Raw genomic sequence first — 16,979 nt, forward strand, 5'->3', positions numbered from 1 at the left:
ATCGGATATTAGGATTATCATGTAAAATAACTTCATTACGATAACGTAAGCGGTATTTAATGCAAGAGTTTATACTTCGAGCATAGCAATGAAGGTACCGTTCAATGACATCCATGCTTCTCCTCTGATGGCGCATTCGGCGATGTCTTAAAAAACGCTCGGCTACTAACGTGTGCAATACAGCGTGAGCGAACCACTGATCTACGCTGGGATGCCCGTATAGACTTAAGTGGAATACAAAGAATGAGTTGTCGTTACTAGAGAACGTATTCTCGTGTTCGATGATGTGGTATAAAGGTTGTATAAGCAGGGACAAGGTGCCTCAGAAATGATGATTTTGGATACACATTCAATGAAGGTATCGCTCAATGACATCCATGCGATTTCTTAAATAGCACTTTGCTACTAACACATGCGGTACAGCGTGAGTGAACCACTGATATACGCTGGGACGCCGTTAAGACTTAAGTGGAATACGAAGAATGAATTACCGTCATTATAGAACGTATTCTCAGATTATCACGCTAGGTGCATGGAGACTGTGATGAGCAGGCCGGGGGCACATGAACTCGTGTGTGGGAGTCGGTGGCATGCTGTGGTCAATAACTTTTCGAGTCATTTTGTGCAGTTCTGCCTGAGAACAAAGTGGTTTGCACAGATGGTGCAGCGCATTCAGGAAACGGCGCCGCTTTTATTGCATATTTTATCGGAAGTAACAAGGCTGCAGCGCGACGCGTTTCTGCAGAGCGCATGCAACAAGCTTTGAAATCTCCTAAGAGTTTAAAGAGCTTGGGAATGCCATAGTAGTTTCGAATGGAAGAAAAATAGATGGCAGGCGGAAAAAGTTGTTGAATCAATCAATGGGAGATGTTTTCCGAGTCATTTTCTCCTGGAAAATTGCTCGCTGGCGACGTGTCATGGTGCTCTCAATTTCCGTCGCCAGTACGATGACGGAGTCCCACCCCTACAAAATCGAGCAGTCAGAAATTAGGAAGCCGTTACTAAATTTTTAGAAAGCAGAAGCTGGCAACAGCTGCGGCTGCTATTTTGTTTACATCTGAATTCCACGTGTGGCACATCGAATACTGAGCCGTGCATTTCGGTAGTGCGGAAATGTGCGACATGGACAAGGCCTAATTGGTAATTGAGTTAGGTCTCACAGACCAGCAATGGTCTCATAAGACCAGCATTGGGCCGTCCCGCAGGCTCGCGCAGCGGCTGCCAGGTACTCCCTGTCGGTCCCTGTGTGGGAGACGCCCACTGCGCGCTCACGTGCGTCCTGCAGGACCTTTAATAAAGTGTGTCCACTCCAATCGCAGGTTCCTGTAGTATGCTGCTGTCTACATCACCACCGTCGTCACCTGTTCGTACACTGCTCCGTTGCGCTTGCTGTACATTTTTTTGGCGTCACAGAGATACGACGGAACGCTTGACGGCTGTGCGAATAAGGCCTTAGTCATATCATAACCAACAAACAATGCCACCAAGGACAGCATATAGGTAAATTATCCACAGTTCTTAAATACATTAAGAAAAAAATAAATAAAATTAAATCAAAGTGGTTGAAAAAACAAGTGACCGCAGGTTGGATATGAGGCCACGTCTTCGCATTACGCTTGCGATTCTCTTACCAAATGAGCTACAATGGCACCATTTTCCCATCCACTTTTTGAGGTATTTATGTTTATCTAATATAACTAACCCTCGGAGTGGTGGCGCCAACTTTGTTCCTCGTATAACCAACAACAGACGCACACAAAGACGAAGACGAAAAGAAGTTGAAGACTGCAGACGGCGCCGTGATCTTACTTTAGAGAATGAGGAACCTGTTCAATCTTGCGATGCATTGTGAGGATGCACGAAGCAATGAAGGAGGAAACAATGAAAGTGAATAAAGTATAAAATCCAGTTAAAGGCCAGTGACACGCACCCACTGTCAGAGTATTTCCCGTTTCGTGCTTGCCTCTCGGGTCCTGCGAGTGCACGGGAAACAAGTCTTGATCCAACTGATGGTTTGGGACAACGGACTCTAACTCACACTATTACAACAAAAACCGAGATAGCGAAATGGTTTCTGCTGTTTACACCACGCGCGAGAGGCTTCTTCCTTGGATCGGGCTATGTTTCTTAGGGTACTCAATCTCTAAGTTCAAGTGGCATGGCTCCTATACTAAATCGCTACTTTATTAAGTTACATTGTTGTTATTTGTTGACTGATCTTTCCGCGTGAACTTTCTCTCCAGCGTCTTGATCCTGAGCTTTCGATACGGTCACTGACTCCATTTCTTCCAAACAGTCGATGTGTTTGTTCTGCAAGAGTGGTCTGGAACTCTTGGTCTTCCGAGAAAACGTCCTCCTTATTCATCCTTCGAAATCGGGTACTTGAGTGACCCTAATTGGCTATTACTCGTGTGTTCCCTTAGATAGTTTCTGCTAGTGCAGTTTTATTTCCTTGTGTCGCATACCACTGTACAGGGTACTTCCAATATTTTTCTTTTTTTTGCAGACGGTACTGCAAAGTATGTTCTTTTGACCCATGATGTCCGTTGTTCTGACGCTTTTCCTTCGCTTTTCTTTTGATTATTCTCCAACACTGCAGTAGTGCAACTTTGCTCTTTCCTATCTTTCACGCACCGCTATATTAAAGGCGCCTAGTCGCGCATCAAACAGAGGACGCTCAACTGTAATAAACAATGGTCATTAACAAAATCAGAACAAAAATTTGGCCGGGACAAAACAAACTAGTAACATGCACGCAGTAGCAAAAGGGTGACGGACGTAATGAAGAACAACACAGTTGTGTCGGTCACCCAGCCGGGTGAAAGAAAATTCATTCGGTATTGGGTTGTCACTGAATAGACATTTTGACAATGCTTCTCGAACCTTGAAGAGCTGCATTAGGTTGCTGTTAAATTAGGCAATTTGTTATACTCGTAAATGACACCTCGAATAAATAATTGGTTAAGAGCACTAGCCGAACCATGTCATCATTATATGCCTAATGAATGACTTGAACAATGCGATGTTCGACGTTAAGGAAAAATACACTCTCTTGCATAGGCCAGGTAAACTGTATAACAGGTTGTCGAAAAGGCGCATATGTGAAATTTTGCAATGTAATGCCAATTTGGAAAGTTTTGCGCTTGCTTTTTTATCTCTTACGCTATGGTAATGGTTGTATGTGTAAACAATGAAAGAAGCCGCTTTATTTTGAACTGCTTCTAAGGCATCGGTTACATAATTTGAAGCTTTAGGGAACTCCTAAACGCGCCCGCATTCGCAAACAAAAATAGTTCTTGAGCTTATTATTATGATTAGTGCTATTATTAATATTCCCTTTTTCACCGAAAGCAACTACGCTTTCTGGAGAGCACTGCACTGGAGAACAAGCTGTGGTTGTATACAAGAAATTTCCTTCTGTTTCTTGTTCAGACGCTCAGCAGCATTTCTTTCGAGTTAGAAGCTATCGATTCCTATCTTTTATGACTTTCAGCAATAAACAAGCTTGTTTATAAAGCGCATCTTCATTGCAGCCATGATAAGATTCAGTCATGAAATGTAGCACTTGTACCGCTGAAGTACCAGTAATTATTCAGTGTGGTTTTTGCCATAGAGATACAGGCTTGCAAAGTTGTATCCAAGCGGGTGCGTGTGTAGCTATACTTTAATGTTATCGAGAGACATCTAATAATTCGGTGATTATTAACAGAGATAACTCTTGGTCATGTAGTAAGAACAGGTCTCTAACTTTGTCGACAGCTAAATACTCGCTAGTGCTTCAAAATATAATTGAAAGTATCCCCCTATTCTTATTCAAATATTGTACTTGGATTTGCCTTTTCACAAGCTTTAAGGATCTATCTATATTTTCATCTGATTGCTATGATGCCTCTATTCTTGGGCTATTTTTTGCAGGTTTGCTAAAATAACGTGTGGCGGCTCTTGAAGCGGGAGGGGGCTGAAGCTGTCCCAAATTCGTCTGCCTATGCTTTAAGTTTTATTGCATGCACTGAAATTATAGTGTTCAGGTTCTTATCAAGTACGCTTCAAGAAAATCAACGAAATATAGATGTGCTCTACCCACTATCTGTATAATTTCGACCCGTTATTCCTATACTCGCCTAATTATACTTTTCTCTTTAAATATAGCCTCTGCAGTCAGCGAAACCACCACGTACAAGTGCCTGGAGTACAGAAGGCGGCAAATCATAGATCATCCCCAACGTAAAATCTCCCAACTTTATTCTTTTGCTTTTCAATGTGCATGTTCATAATATGTGCTAAAAGCAATCGCAATATACATCGAAAGCAATACACCAGGGAACGTATCTACATTGTAACCATGAAAAATATTATTGCTAAAGAGCAAGCACATGCAGGCGTATCAGCTACAATGTTGCAAGAATTATAGTTAACTTTCATCCGTCTGGACGAGCACATGGGAGAGGGCAAGAAAGGGACCCGCAAACAACATCTGTGCAGATATTCAAGCACGAACGCGTGCACAGAGACGGGCTATTGCAGGGGATGAAATGTCGACCTCGAAAACACTGGCCTTCGAAACAATGTCCCCAAGCGGGAATCCGCATGTCACGGCAAGTGATGAGTTTCCCCGATATCCATATTTATGTGTATCGTTCCTACAGCTCGGCGACAAACCATGAAGCCTAAATTACCTCGTCACCATTTCGACGTATGTTATAGTGTGCCCATCAGCTCCCATACTTAATTAGGAGTACGCTAGCACCTCTGTAACTTTCGCCTCTTCCATCATATTCGACATGCGTGTAGCCTACAGTATCAGAAGCAGTCAGCTTTAATTAGGGATAGGTTGGATTGCCCCTGAAGAGATCATGCATCTGGTCCAGGCAGAAAAAAAATGACGAAAATGACATAGTTACGGTCGAACTTACCTCTAGACGTCGTTGTGTGTGTGTTGCCACCGATTTGTCTTTGTCCAACTGGATGATTAACAACGACGCTAAATGCCAGAACACCAGCTGAAGTTTATCAGAGTGCTATGTTTGGTTAGTGCGTGCATAGCTTAACAAGGACGTGTGGCGCAAGGTTAAACATATAGAAGAAATAAGAGGGGAGAGAAACAGCAGCAAAGTCGTCATTAATTTTATTCTAGGAAGCACAGAACATGCATACACACAACCATTACACTCGCTGCACGCGCAGGAATGCTTGCAAAATAGTTGAACTCAGCTGGCAGCAATCAAAAGTAATAGAAATTGTGCGCAAACTTAATCTAGAATGTAAAATTCGCTTTCGTATAGTGAAACCTGCGAAATATTATTGCAGGAATAACCTTCTTTCTCTAGTTTCCTCAAGAGTCTGGCAAGGAGTACGTTCATCTAGCTCAATTACTCATAGGGGACCCTGATTATGAGAGGAAAACTTAAAGAAGAAAAATGGGTTGGAGTACATACGGCAGGTATTACCGATTCCTGACTGGGAGCTTACCGCTGTCGTTTCAAAGAAAAGTATGCAATCATTGAATTGTTATATTGCTAACATATGGGGCAGAAACTGTAGGTTCAGAAAAAAGCTAGAGAACAAGTTAATGTCCGCGCAAAGAGCGATGGAACGAGCAATGGTAGACGTAATGTTAAAAAGGGGTCCTGAAGTACCCCTCAGGCTAGGTGAAATAACATAGTCTGCGGACAGCGTGGGCTACTCTGAAAATCTCAACCAACTTTTGCTGTCCTACGCGGTGCGTGGAGCTCTCAAGTGGAGTGTAATGCCACGCTCTTTTTTCAATAGAAGCCTGCTCCTCAGTGTTTTCTGGGCGGTCCATTTCGTAACAAAGTGGATTCCCATACGCGGCTGCTATTGGTAGCTGCGGTCTGCTACGTAGCCTAGATACCACGGCCGCAGCCGTGTGTCGCGACAAGTCCGCTAGGTACGGAAATTGGAACTAGTGGCGTCTACGTTAACAACCGAAATGAAATTTGAACTGCGTGCCATGGTGACATAGACGGCGGAGCCTTGTGGGAACGCCCCTCACCGCCATGGCCTTCGCAGTAAAGTCATTGAAAATTTGAGCGGAAGCACCGCGAAGGCCGCGTTTGATTGCCAATAACTGTACTTCTGCTGAACGCATTGAAGTACTTTTTTGCGGCAGAGTATTTCTGAAATGGCATATTTTAACTTCAAGTGCATTTTTACTCTTCGATAAAAAGTGCTTCAGGACCCTTTTTAGAGACAGAAAGTGAGATAAGAGAATAAATGCTCGTTCTCTGATCCACACCACTCACTATAAAACATCAGCTATTCAACGAGGATGGGTTCGTTGGGAAGCGAAGCGTAGTCATGTATGGCAAAAAAAAAAATAATGGGCGGCTTGCCGTCTTGGTACTGCCGTCCACCGAAACATTCATTTACGAAACACTTCTTGTACAGGATAAAACGAGTTTCTAGTCCACAGTGCTCTTGTGGCCATCCAGACGAAGATGTGCATCATCTTCTCCTCGAGTGCACGAAATACGATCCACACGGAAGGGTACTGCAAGCGAATTGATTGATATTAGACAGAAGACCATTCACTCTACAAAAGATACTTGGCCCATGGCCAACTGCGGGCCTTCGAAAAAGACACTTCTTGCTCTGAAAATGTTTTTAGAGGACACCAACATTTGAGAAAATATTAATTATCAGACGATCCGAATACGCTAAATGAGTAACATAAACGTTGTTCGTGGTTCATAATTGGTTTATGTGGTGATCGCAACTTTTACGCAATATGTAAAATTATTTTCTGTACTTGCAGTGTATTACATGTATTTTGTGTTTTGGCTGTTCTAAATACCTGACTATATATGCGTACGTGGACTGAACTTATGCACAGAACTTTGCGACTCACGTACTGTTGGACTGTATATTTTTTATTGATCCGGTGTTCTGCAGAGTGCCATATTTCGTGTCGCTATTCTCCCTTTTTACGCAAGTTCGTTTCCCTTGCCAAGTGGCAAGGAGTAGCCGGTGCCACCATAAAGGCGCCAACCTGTCCTAATATTCATTTCAATAAAAAAATAATGGGCGGAGTGTTGAAATTAGGAAATTGGCAGTAATTAGCAGGCAGGGGCAATTGCAAAAGAGGGGTAATAGTAGAATGTTTGGAGAGGTTTTCGTCCAGTTGCGGACATAAAAATGGGGGCTGATGATGACGGTGGTAATACAACAAAATATAACCTATTCGTAGAATTCAGAATTCGTATATCTGGAATACACAGGCGGTTAGAAAACTAACGATCTAACTTATCGCACTAAATGTTTGGTGTCACTAAATTTATTATTTGTACATGAAGAAACGAGGACCATCCTGTCGCACCAGAATCGCATAGACCATTGTCAATGACGGACGCTACAGCAGCTGCTGTGACTTTTGAAAGGTCCCGGATTTAGCGAACGTCTGTGACCCGGACTGAATGACCATCAGTGATATAGAGCAGAAAACTGTTACCTCAACGGTGATATCCACAATGGACGTTCTCTCGTTCCCTTAATATTTCCCTCCCCTTATCCCTTCCTCTGGTGCAGCGTAGCCAACCGAGCTCAGTCCTGGTTAACCTCCCCGACTTTCATTTATCATTTTCTCTCTCTTTCTGCGTTGGAAGCACTATATTCGGCATACAAAAAGCTGAGGTGGTTCCTGCCAAGGCATCTTGTCGATTAGTTCAGGAATTGAAAGTGATATCAATGCAGCGAAAGAATGCAAGTTGTGGGTCTCACTGTTTGAAAGTTTGAAAGTTTATTTAACATAATGAATGTATACAATTGCAAAGTACACACTTTTGGGACCCAACAAATTTGTTAAAGGGTCCCTACATTAACATTGTAGGGACCCGTGATATTTAACACATTGTGTGTTAAATATCACGTTTCGCTGATGCCATATATTTTACCACAGTGGTTTTGCTGCCTAAAAGCGCCCATGGAGGTGAACAACAAAAACCAAACAATAATCTCACGATCTCTTGTTTAGTTCTTATCTTTATAAAAGAACAGGTATACACGGGACACAGCCTTCCTGCACGCGATTGAAAATGGCGCACTCTAAACGTTCTTGCCTTTTTACGCATGCCAAATATTTTGCACCTTCTTTTGTTTTGACGCTTTTTAAACGCCCGAGCTTACTGCGTGAGCACAAGACAAGATCCCATTTTCCCTTGTTAACTGCATAAGAAAAATTACATATTCTGCTCGAGGGCTGTCTTTTTCTGCAATAATATTGCATCAGCTTGAGTGTTCTGTTCACCATGCTTATGTGCAAGCATAATGTAAAAGCGTCCAAGCAACGTCATCGTTATTCTTGCACGTACACTACGCCAGGCTCGATATCGTTCAGAACTATGGGATGACAGAGTTAGGAACAAAGTTGCTGTCGTGACAGATTTAATAAGCGCATCACCTGAAGGATGCTGCAAATGCTGGCAGGTCGTGAAGATTAGCATAATGAATTCGCGTGCACATGCTTTTTTTATGAATGCGGTATTGAGGTAGTAGCCCTTAAAAAACACGGGTATTTTATGATTGTTTCTACAAATCCCGTACGAGTTGCGCTGTGATATATTATAGTTTGATTTATTTACTTTTACGCATGCCCATCACGAGTCATGACTGTCTGTTTGGCTATTCTTATTTGGCATGTAATACCTGCTGGCACTGCTTCTTTTTTTTGAGGATGGTGATTTTCAAGCGGTAGTGGGTGCAGTTTTTTTCGCCATCTTTCTATTTTCACCAATCCACACAGTTGGGTGGAATAAAAAAAAGTATATTGGTTGATTCCCATTCTAGCACTCTTGACGGCGTCCAAGAGAGACGCTACCAGTTTTACGACGGTGTAGTATCGACTGGAGCAAACGGGCCGGCATGCAGGAATTATCGCGGTGTATTACAAAGCAATAGTCTGCAGAATTATACCGTAGGACGCTGAATGTGATACCACGAAGCTCAGCTACGCCTCTAATACACTGAATATTCTTCAGGTAGTTAAATTACGAGACTTCCTTTTGTACGAGTGCTCGTCGCCGAAGTGAAAGCATGCAGATGTAGGCAGAACAAACAAGGGCTTGCGTTTTATGCTGTTAGTGCACGTCAAGGAACCACACGTGGTCAAAATGTGATCAGCAGTCAGCCGCTGCAGCATCTGTCATAGCCAGAGGGTTGTTTTAGAACGTCAAGCCCTATCAATCATCGTCACCATAAGAGTACTACAGCAAAAACAGTTTGTCTTAATAGTTCACTCTATTTGTTGGACAGTTGTCGACACAGGAATTACCGTAAGAGACTTAAATTGCTTGAAACAAGCCTAAAATATTGACTGACGTAGCACCATTTAATGCGACCATTCATGGCCAACCAGCAAAACAACGTCGGTGAGCAGCTGTCAATAATATCACGATAAAACCGACGATCTTACACCTACAAATGTTGAGGTGCTAGAAATATACTTTCTATTGCTTTCTCAACTCATCTGCAAGTACATTGGAATGGCACCATCATCATCATCATCCTATATTTACGTCCACTGCCAAAACCAAGGCCTCTCTCAACGATATTCAATCAACCTCGTCGAACGCTAGCTGAGTCCAACTTGCACCTTCAAATTTTATAATTTATTTAAACAGTAGCGCAGAAGCACATGGACGACGAAAAAAAAGCACACAGAGCTATGTCTCGTCTAATTTCGCCCCGCTACCCAATTTTCTGTTCACTTCGACTGCGCTTTCCTTCCTTTGCCACCCTTTCCGTAGCTCTGCCGTGTGGTATATATCGGATGCTTCAGCGAACACTTCCACAAATATTAAGGGTTGGAGCTGGTGTACTCGAAGAGGCGGACATGCACAAAAAAATGAAATGCATGATAGACTATTTGAAAAATATTAACAAATTAGGTTTTTCAAGTAATTACCTAATGGCCCATATTGCAATTTACAAGTTCTAGCCGTGCAGCTCGCAAGGTGGATCGACTTGGAGTGAATTCTCAGGATGACACCAATTTCGAAATATTATTTGCTCAGTTTTGCGGAGAAATGCACTGGCCTTCCAGTGACTTTCTTAACAAAACGGCATTTTTATGCATGCAAGCACAAAAGTGTGCTTGTATGCGGTAAATGGATTTTTCAATGGGCCAAACGTATTCAGAAAGATGAGAAGCACAGCTTCGCGCTTATTCTTCGTTTATTTACCCAACAGTTTCGGCTGGTGGACCGGCCTTTGTCATGCAATATATATATATGATAACACGACTTCTGGCGTGATGCTGACCGGCTCAAAAGTACAAAAGAAGCATGTGAAAGAAATGGGAATCGCATCGTTAGTGTATACCATGACAGTTCTAAGCATTTTAACTAGAAGACTAATGTTACCCAAAGGAATTTGAACGTTAAGGATAATGCTACCTCTGTGGGCTTCATTTTATGTTGAAGTAGATGTTGATCAGGTTATTTGCAAGAAACACATCAGCAAAATAAGAGCAAGCTACTAATGAGAAGTGAAACATTTTTCCAGACCACTATTGCGCACATAATTACAGCATTTTTGTGGTAAATTCGCATTAGCACAATTTTTTAATGCATTACGTTAGTGAGACAAAACGAGACTCCTAGTTTGGCAGACCGTAGCTGCCCAGACCGTTTATATAAGCGTTCCGTACTAGACTACAACTAATTACAGCATTCCTTATCGCGTCCCGTATGCGGTCATCTAGCCTTTCTCTGTGTCAGGCACTTACGCTGTACTGGCTTAGAATTCACGGTGGCTGCCTATCTTGAACGCGCAGCGCGGTGCGATGCAGTTAGGTCGGACAGAGAGACGGGGCTCTGCAGACATGACGCGCATTCATGCGGTTTCTGCATCGTACACAATAAGCCCCCGTTCACAAAAAGTGACAGAATTATTCGAAATTGTATATTCTATGCAGGCGGATGGAGCTCTTTCCCAATTCCCCCACATCTGTGTTCTTGTTCATCGCATATAATTAGTCTGCAACGGAGAATGTGGCATGGTAGAGTGCTTTTCAATGAGCCACGAGCGCTCAGTAGAAGACGGTAAATTTCAAACAAGCCAAAATTTGAAATTGTTTGACACGCCTCCGAATGTGTTGGACTCATTTTAAAAAGTTGTTCGTGAGGCGCGGAAACCACCCAGAAGCATAAGAAAATTGGTGCCAGAAAAAAATTTACCCTGGTTAATTTCTTGCTATGGTTTCATGGGAATTAATTCTTGCCTGAACCGTGAAAGCGATAACTAAGAGAATAACGGCAAAATGTTTTGATGGTGAACATTGCATTGCAGTAGTTTCCGGGAGAAGATAGCCTTGCGAGAAACCCTGCGTCAAGCAGGCAGCACGCAGATTTGAAATATGATTTGAACACGTTTGAAACAAACGGATCTGTTTCTGACCAATTCATTCCATAGGAGAAAGTGTTTTACGATTGGGCTTTATAATGGTCTGTCTCTCTTGTATTTTTCTAAATTTAATGTCCAGAATTTTAGAGAGGATACTTTATTTATCGCGTAAAATGCAATGAAGCAGCCTGCGATGAAAAATGTTGGTACAATAATTCTGCAAATAGGTTATTCAAAACATTTCTACGCCATTTAGCACCCTTGCAGATACAACTTCAAGCCTACCCACACACTGGACGAGGCCTTAGGCACGTGTGTACTGTTTAAAAAAGATCTTGTGACGTTGTGAGTGTACCTAATCTGATAGTTTGTTTTGTGCAAGAACAATCTGAGTAGCTGCTACCACCTCCATTGCAAAATAGCGAGAAAGTTATCTGGACGGAAGCAACTAGGAGATAAAATCCCACAAGAGATATACTACAACTTACGAGAGCACAAAGACATTGAAGGAAAGCATCTTTTGCAGCACAGCGTGACTCTCTTCCATTGAACATCTAGGCGCTCCGGTGTACTTTTTTAGGAAGCAGTAAAATTGAAGATATGGGCTGCAACTAAGATGATATAGCGTGAATGACGCAAATATGCCACCAAGAGCGCCCATATTGGTGTCTGCATATGCTAGGGTTTTTTCCTTGCACTTCGCGGAAAATTATGTACAATCGTGCTGAATTCTGAGGAGAATACAGCGAAAGTTTAAATTGCCACCAAGTGCTGCCTTGACGTCGCCTTTAATGCATTCGCGCAGGCCTAGTCGTTAAACAGAAACGCTATCTACAATGACAAAACAACTTTGTCAACACTCTCCCAATCCTGTGTCGCCAATGCAGAACGCAATCTGTTGATTTCACATTATCTTGAAACACCAAGAAGTAATGTCCACAGCAGAACGAAGCAACACAATGAATTGGATGGCCCATTTCACACGTCCGCAAATACCTTGACTTCCCGGAAGGCGCTCGTGAAATCACTTATTTCTATACTTGCATAGAAACGCTGTTCCTATCCTAATTCTCGGGATTTTTTTTCCCCAAAGAAGTTTCTTTTTCTTATTGAGAAGATGTCCCGCATTCCTATTTTCTCGAAAGATTTATTGCGCCATGAAGTCACTTCTACGGTCCTCCAAAGACTCGCTGAATCTAATTGCGCAATAAATCTGTCCATGGCTCCTCCATTTGTCGCCAAAGGTATCGAATTAGGGATTTGTAATTGCTCTGATATAATAAATGAATTGCAATTAGGGTTCGAAAATTTCCCGTTCTCAAAAACCTCGTCTTTTTCGTCGCGGCAGCACTGTCGCTCACTATTTTCATACTTCGCTCTAATCTCGATAAGTTCCAGAACTGCAGGTGTATTATCATATATAATCCGTATCGTGCGGTCGTAATGTGAAACATTGGAACTCCAATCTTCGACCTTAATTAGGGCGTGCAATTTTCTCAGATCGCCATGAAAATTTTTACTGCCTAATAGTATTAAGGCAGCCGATTAGGCACTATTTATTACACTACAGTGCTTCATTTTTGGCTTCTCAGCATCCAAATAAACGCATTTTGTTTTTCCTTCACAATTTGGCCTGCGCAAGTTTCTCTAATTAGCGATTATTGTAGATTCACGCAGAACCATCAAAATGGGCATCAAAAGCTGTTTGAACGCAAACTCGATATGTTTGCTCTAGTAAACTCAGCTGGGGGCCATTTTTTATACACCTGCTTTCACCTGACTAGCGACATTTAATTAATATAGGAGTGCGCTGGGAGCGAAGAGATGTGAGTCTATAAAATGTATTATATAAAAATTATCTCTCAGCTAGAAGCAACGTTATTCCGCGTGCAAGTGTCTTTGTAGGTGTTACGAGGGGCGAGGGGTCGCATTGTTTCTTAGATGACGTAGCTGGGATTTAATTAGGTCCGAATAATTTTTTTACTTATTTGAATAAGCTCATTTGTTCGCACGTACCAGGTACTACCGCATTGCTTACTCTCGGCGCAGCGACACAAAACAAGGAAATGTTGACGTCAATGGCCAGCGGCAGAGTGGCAGTACGCAACATTTCTCAAACACAATCAACATTGACAGCTCCACCATAGCCCTACTTTCAACACAGATGCATGCAAACAAAGCAATACAGCTCAAGCTTTCTGATTAAGCAAGCTTGTGAGCACGTCAGGGTTCACCTGGAGAGCAACAACACGATATTGCAATCATCGTGGTATCGTCGAAGTTACTGTCTTTAGCGCTATATCAATGGCGCCGAAGTTTTTTTGCTTTAGGTATCATGATGCAGCCATCTTTTCCGGCATTCGTTATTTCTTTATTCTTGCTTCCATTTTTAACTTTTCGTGTTTGTGTCGTTGTCCTTCTAAACAGGCACCGCACGCTCCTGAATACGGCAGTTTATAATTTATGTTCCGCTGCAGACGCTGTGAAATCAATGAGTGAGAGTGGGATATACAATGCAACCTTTCACAATGAAATTAGCTCGTGGTGAGAAACTGTTGGTGACATAAAACGCGGTTTTGTAAGCACCGAGGTCAGATTTCGCTGACGGTCATAATGTCATAACACAGACACACATTCAGTGGGACTGCTGCACGCGCTGTTGTGGCACTGGCTCCCAAGTCTGTTGCTTGCTAGAGTCGCCGCCAAGATTTGTAACGGTCTATATATGTTGACTACGTGTACGTGGACGACACCGGGGTCCCTTCCATTACACGTCTGTGCGGCAACTGCTTGGGTTTTCTTTTCGTTTTTGAGTGCTAAGAATGGCCCACGTGGTGTCGAGGGACCAGTCACAGTGCGCGCATGTACAGGTGTGGTATGGATGCGAAGAACGTATTCGGAGAACGCGGCCTTGTAAACACCGAGTTCGCATTCCGCCGATAGTGATAAGTTGTCCCATCGAGCGAACCTTTAGGGAGACTGGTGTGCGTGGTGCGGTGGCACTGCCTCGCGAATTCTTTGCTGGCTAGGGATGCCACCGAGGTTTGAAGTGGGCGAGCAGTAAATTGTGCATGATAAGCGTTTTTCCATGAAGTCTTGACTGACTGCGTGAAAATTGGAAAGAGAAACGTAGTTGTAGAAAGAAAGAAGGCACTTTTGTTTTCTAATACCTTCATATTTAAGAGTAAGCCCATCCCTATGGGTTGTGGAATTCCAAAGATTTGACTCTTGTTGGCAATTGCATCTGTGAGACGGGCCAGCAGTCCTACCGCCCTCTTTCGTTTTTCTGTTTGACCAATATAGCTACCGGTGAGATCTTGCTCCTCAGCCGGGATGAAATAAGGGTTACTGATAGATCAGTCAGGCTCCGTACAATCTAGTTTGAAAGGAGTCTGGGCCGTAATCAGATTTGTTGATTGGTCAGTGAGGGACCGTACAGCAGTCTCGGCTCTAACAGTCATGAGGCAGTTGAAGAGTAAGACGCTGAGTTTTTTATTGTTCAAGTTTTAATTCTTCAACTTTACCTGTGATGTATCTGCGCATAAACATTCACGTATAAGCATTCTTGGTCCATTTGTTCCACATCACCTCGTGTATGCGTTTAATCATCACTGCCGATTATGATCCGAGAAACTTTACGTTCCAACGAAGAACAGAGAAGCAAGAATATAGAAACGACACCAAAACTTTACTGACACACTCTTGCGTTGTTTATCGCTCGATGTGACCTAACCCCGTTTTTTTTTAATGCGGAAAAGAGGCTTTAAAGACTGCGTACGCCTTGAAATCCCGGAATCCTTTGTATAACTCATTCTCATTGAATGTACACAGTTTGACCAACATCAGGAGACACTTTGTGATCGTTTTGACGCCTTATACAGGTTCCCCTTAGCTGTAAAACAATGATCTCTGGGTTCTTTAACAAAAAGAAGCTGTGAAGGCCGTGCCTAATTTTCTAGGGGACCGTAATCATATTAGTTCCTTCTGAGTGGTGCTATTTAAGAGACGTAAATTAGGCCTCGCAACCCATCCATGATCTCCTTTTCATACCACGGAAGTTCTGTGTTCTTTAGTATGCTTTTTCTTATTTGGCTCATTTTGTTATTCTGATAACTTTTTGATGATGTGATAACTTTATTTGGAATCCGGCGATTGGGAGGCCCGGGCCTGGGGCAGCCTAGATGGCAACTGGGAGCTGCTGCTCCCGTGCGGCTTCCTTGGCTCGCTGGACGGCCCAAAGTTGGTCTTGGAGTTCTGAGCTGAGCAGCACGGCCGACCACCGCGCCCGTAGATTTTCTGGGGAGACTGCCATTTTATTTTGGTATATTTCACATCCCCACAACATGTGTTGAAGGGTGGCTCTAACAGACTTGCATAGCTTGCACATATCGCTCTCGTATATATCAGGGTAGAAAGTTTTCAGCTGCACGGGACTCGTATAAGTTTCTGTTTGTAGTCGCCTCCAAGTAACGGACTCAGCTCTGTTCAGTTTAGTGTGAGGCGGTGGTAATACTCGCCTCCGATTTTGATAGAATTTGGTAATATCACTAAATCTTGTTAATATATCTTTTTCTCTCCAGATTTCCTCCTCCGCGTTCTCCTGACCGATGGAAGTCACTCTTTGCTCAGCTCGGCGAGTAAGACCTCGAGCTTCGTGGTGTGCTACCTCGTTGAGGTTGACTGCGGGAATGTCTGGAGTCGTATGCGCTGGGAACCAGAGTAATTGCCTGCCGTTCTTCTCTGCATCGGAGAACTTCGCTTCATTGACTCTGATGATGTGCCATGCCTCAGGAGAGATCCTACCTTTTGCATAATTTCTAATGGCCGCTTGAGAATCGCTTATGATGTACTGAGCATTCGTGGAGACCAATGCTAGTGCAATGGCTACCTCCTCTGCGGTCTCGGAATGTTTGGTATTAACTGATACGCTTGTAAGGGGTTTTTGGGTGTGATCTACGATTACTGCTACATAGCAATTTCTGTCTGGGTATTCAGCCGCGTCTACGAAGATTGCTCTGTCGTCTGACCCAAAGCTTCGGATAATTTTCTCTGCTCTACTCTTGCGTCTGCCGTCGTTGTAACCTGGATGCATGTTCTTGGGTATATTTGGGACTAGGAGTTTGTCACGAATTTCTCTCGTTATCGTCCTCTTTTCCCCGTATAGATTGTGATAATTCATTCCTAGTTTGCTTAGTATATGCCGTCCCGTTCTGGTTTTGGTTAGTCTCTCTGCTTGAGATGTTTGAAACTTTTTCGCGTCATAGACTTATTGTACACTATCCTTTGAACTGGTGTATTTAATCATGAACAGATTAATTATGCTTGTCACACGTCATACGCTGAGTTTGCATTATACACGCTTGGTTTACGGTTCATATCAAGTCCTTTGTATACTTATAGTCTATTTAGAGAGTTTCACTGTATACGAGGCAAACATTTTATTTATTTATTTTTATATTTATGCTATTCTCCTGGTGCCGCTTTTTTATTATGTTAATATGTACGTGTGTGAGTTTAGCTGCAACTTCCAGGTAGCGGGATCTTCAGTACCCAAAACTGGCGTAATGTCGCAATTAATAAACAATGCTTAGGCTTGCTTCAGTGCAGAGCCGTGGCAGCTT

General features: G+C 42.9%; 1 protein-coding gene across 11 annotated transcripts in view; it reads left to right on the forward strand.

Moving 5' to 3' along the window:
* Nucleotides 1-16,979, forward strand: part of LOC135905513 (cell adhesion molecule Dscam1-like) — a 910,071-nt gene that overhangs the window by 512,016 nt on the left and 381,076 nt on the right. For 10 of the 11 annotated variants that reach the window (XM_070535540.1, XM_070535538.1, XM_070535541.1 and 7 more), the window contains one exon: nt 4,150-4,224. The exons of the other annotated variant lie outside the window; for it this stretch is intronic. In XM_070535540.1, the coding sequence (XP_070391641.1) occupies nt 4,150-4,224 (75 nt within the window). The remainder of the gene's footprint in view (nt 1-4,149; nt 4,225-16,979) is intronic. 11 annotated transcript variants of the gene reach the window in all.

Source organism: Dermacentor albipictus, chromosome 3, assembly GCF_038994185.2.
Source record: "Dermacentor albipictus isolate Rhodes 1998 colony chromosome 3, USDA_Dalb.pri_finalv2, whole genome shotgun sequence".
Classification (NCBI taxonomy): Eukaryota; Metazoa; Arthropoda; class Arachnida; order Ixodida; family Ixodidae; genus Dermacentor; species Dermacentor albipictus.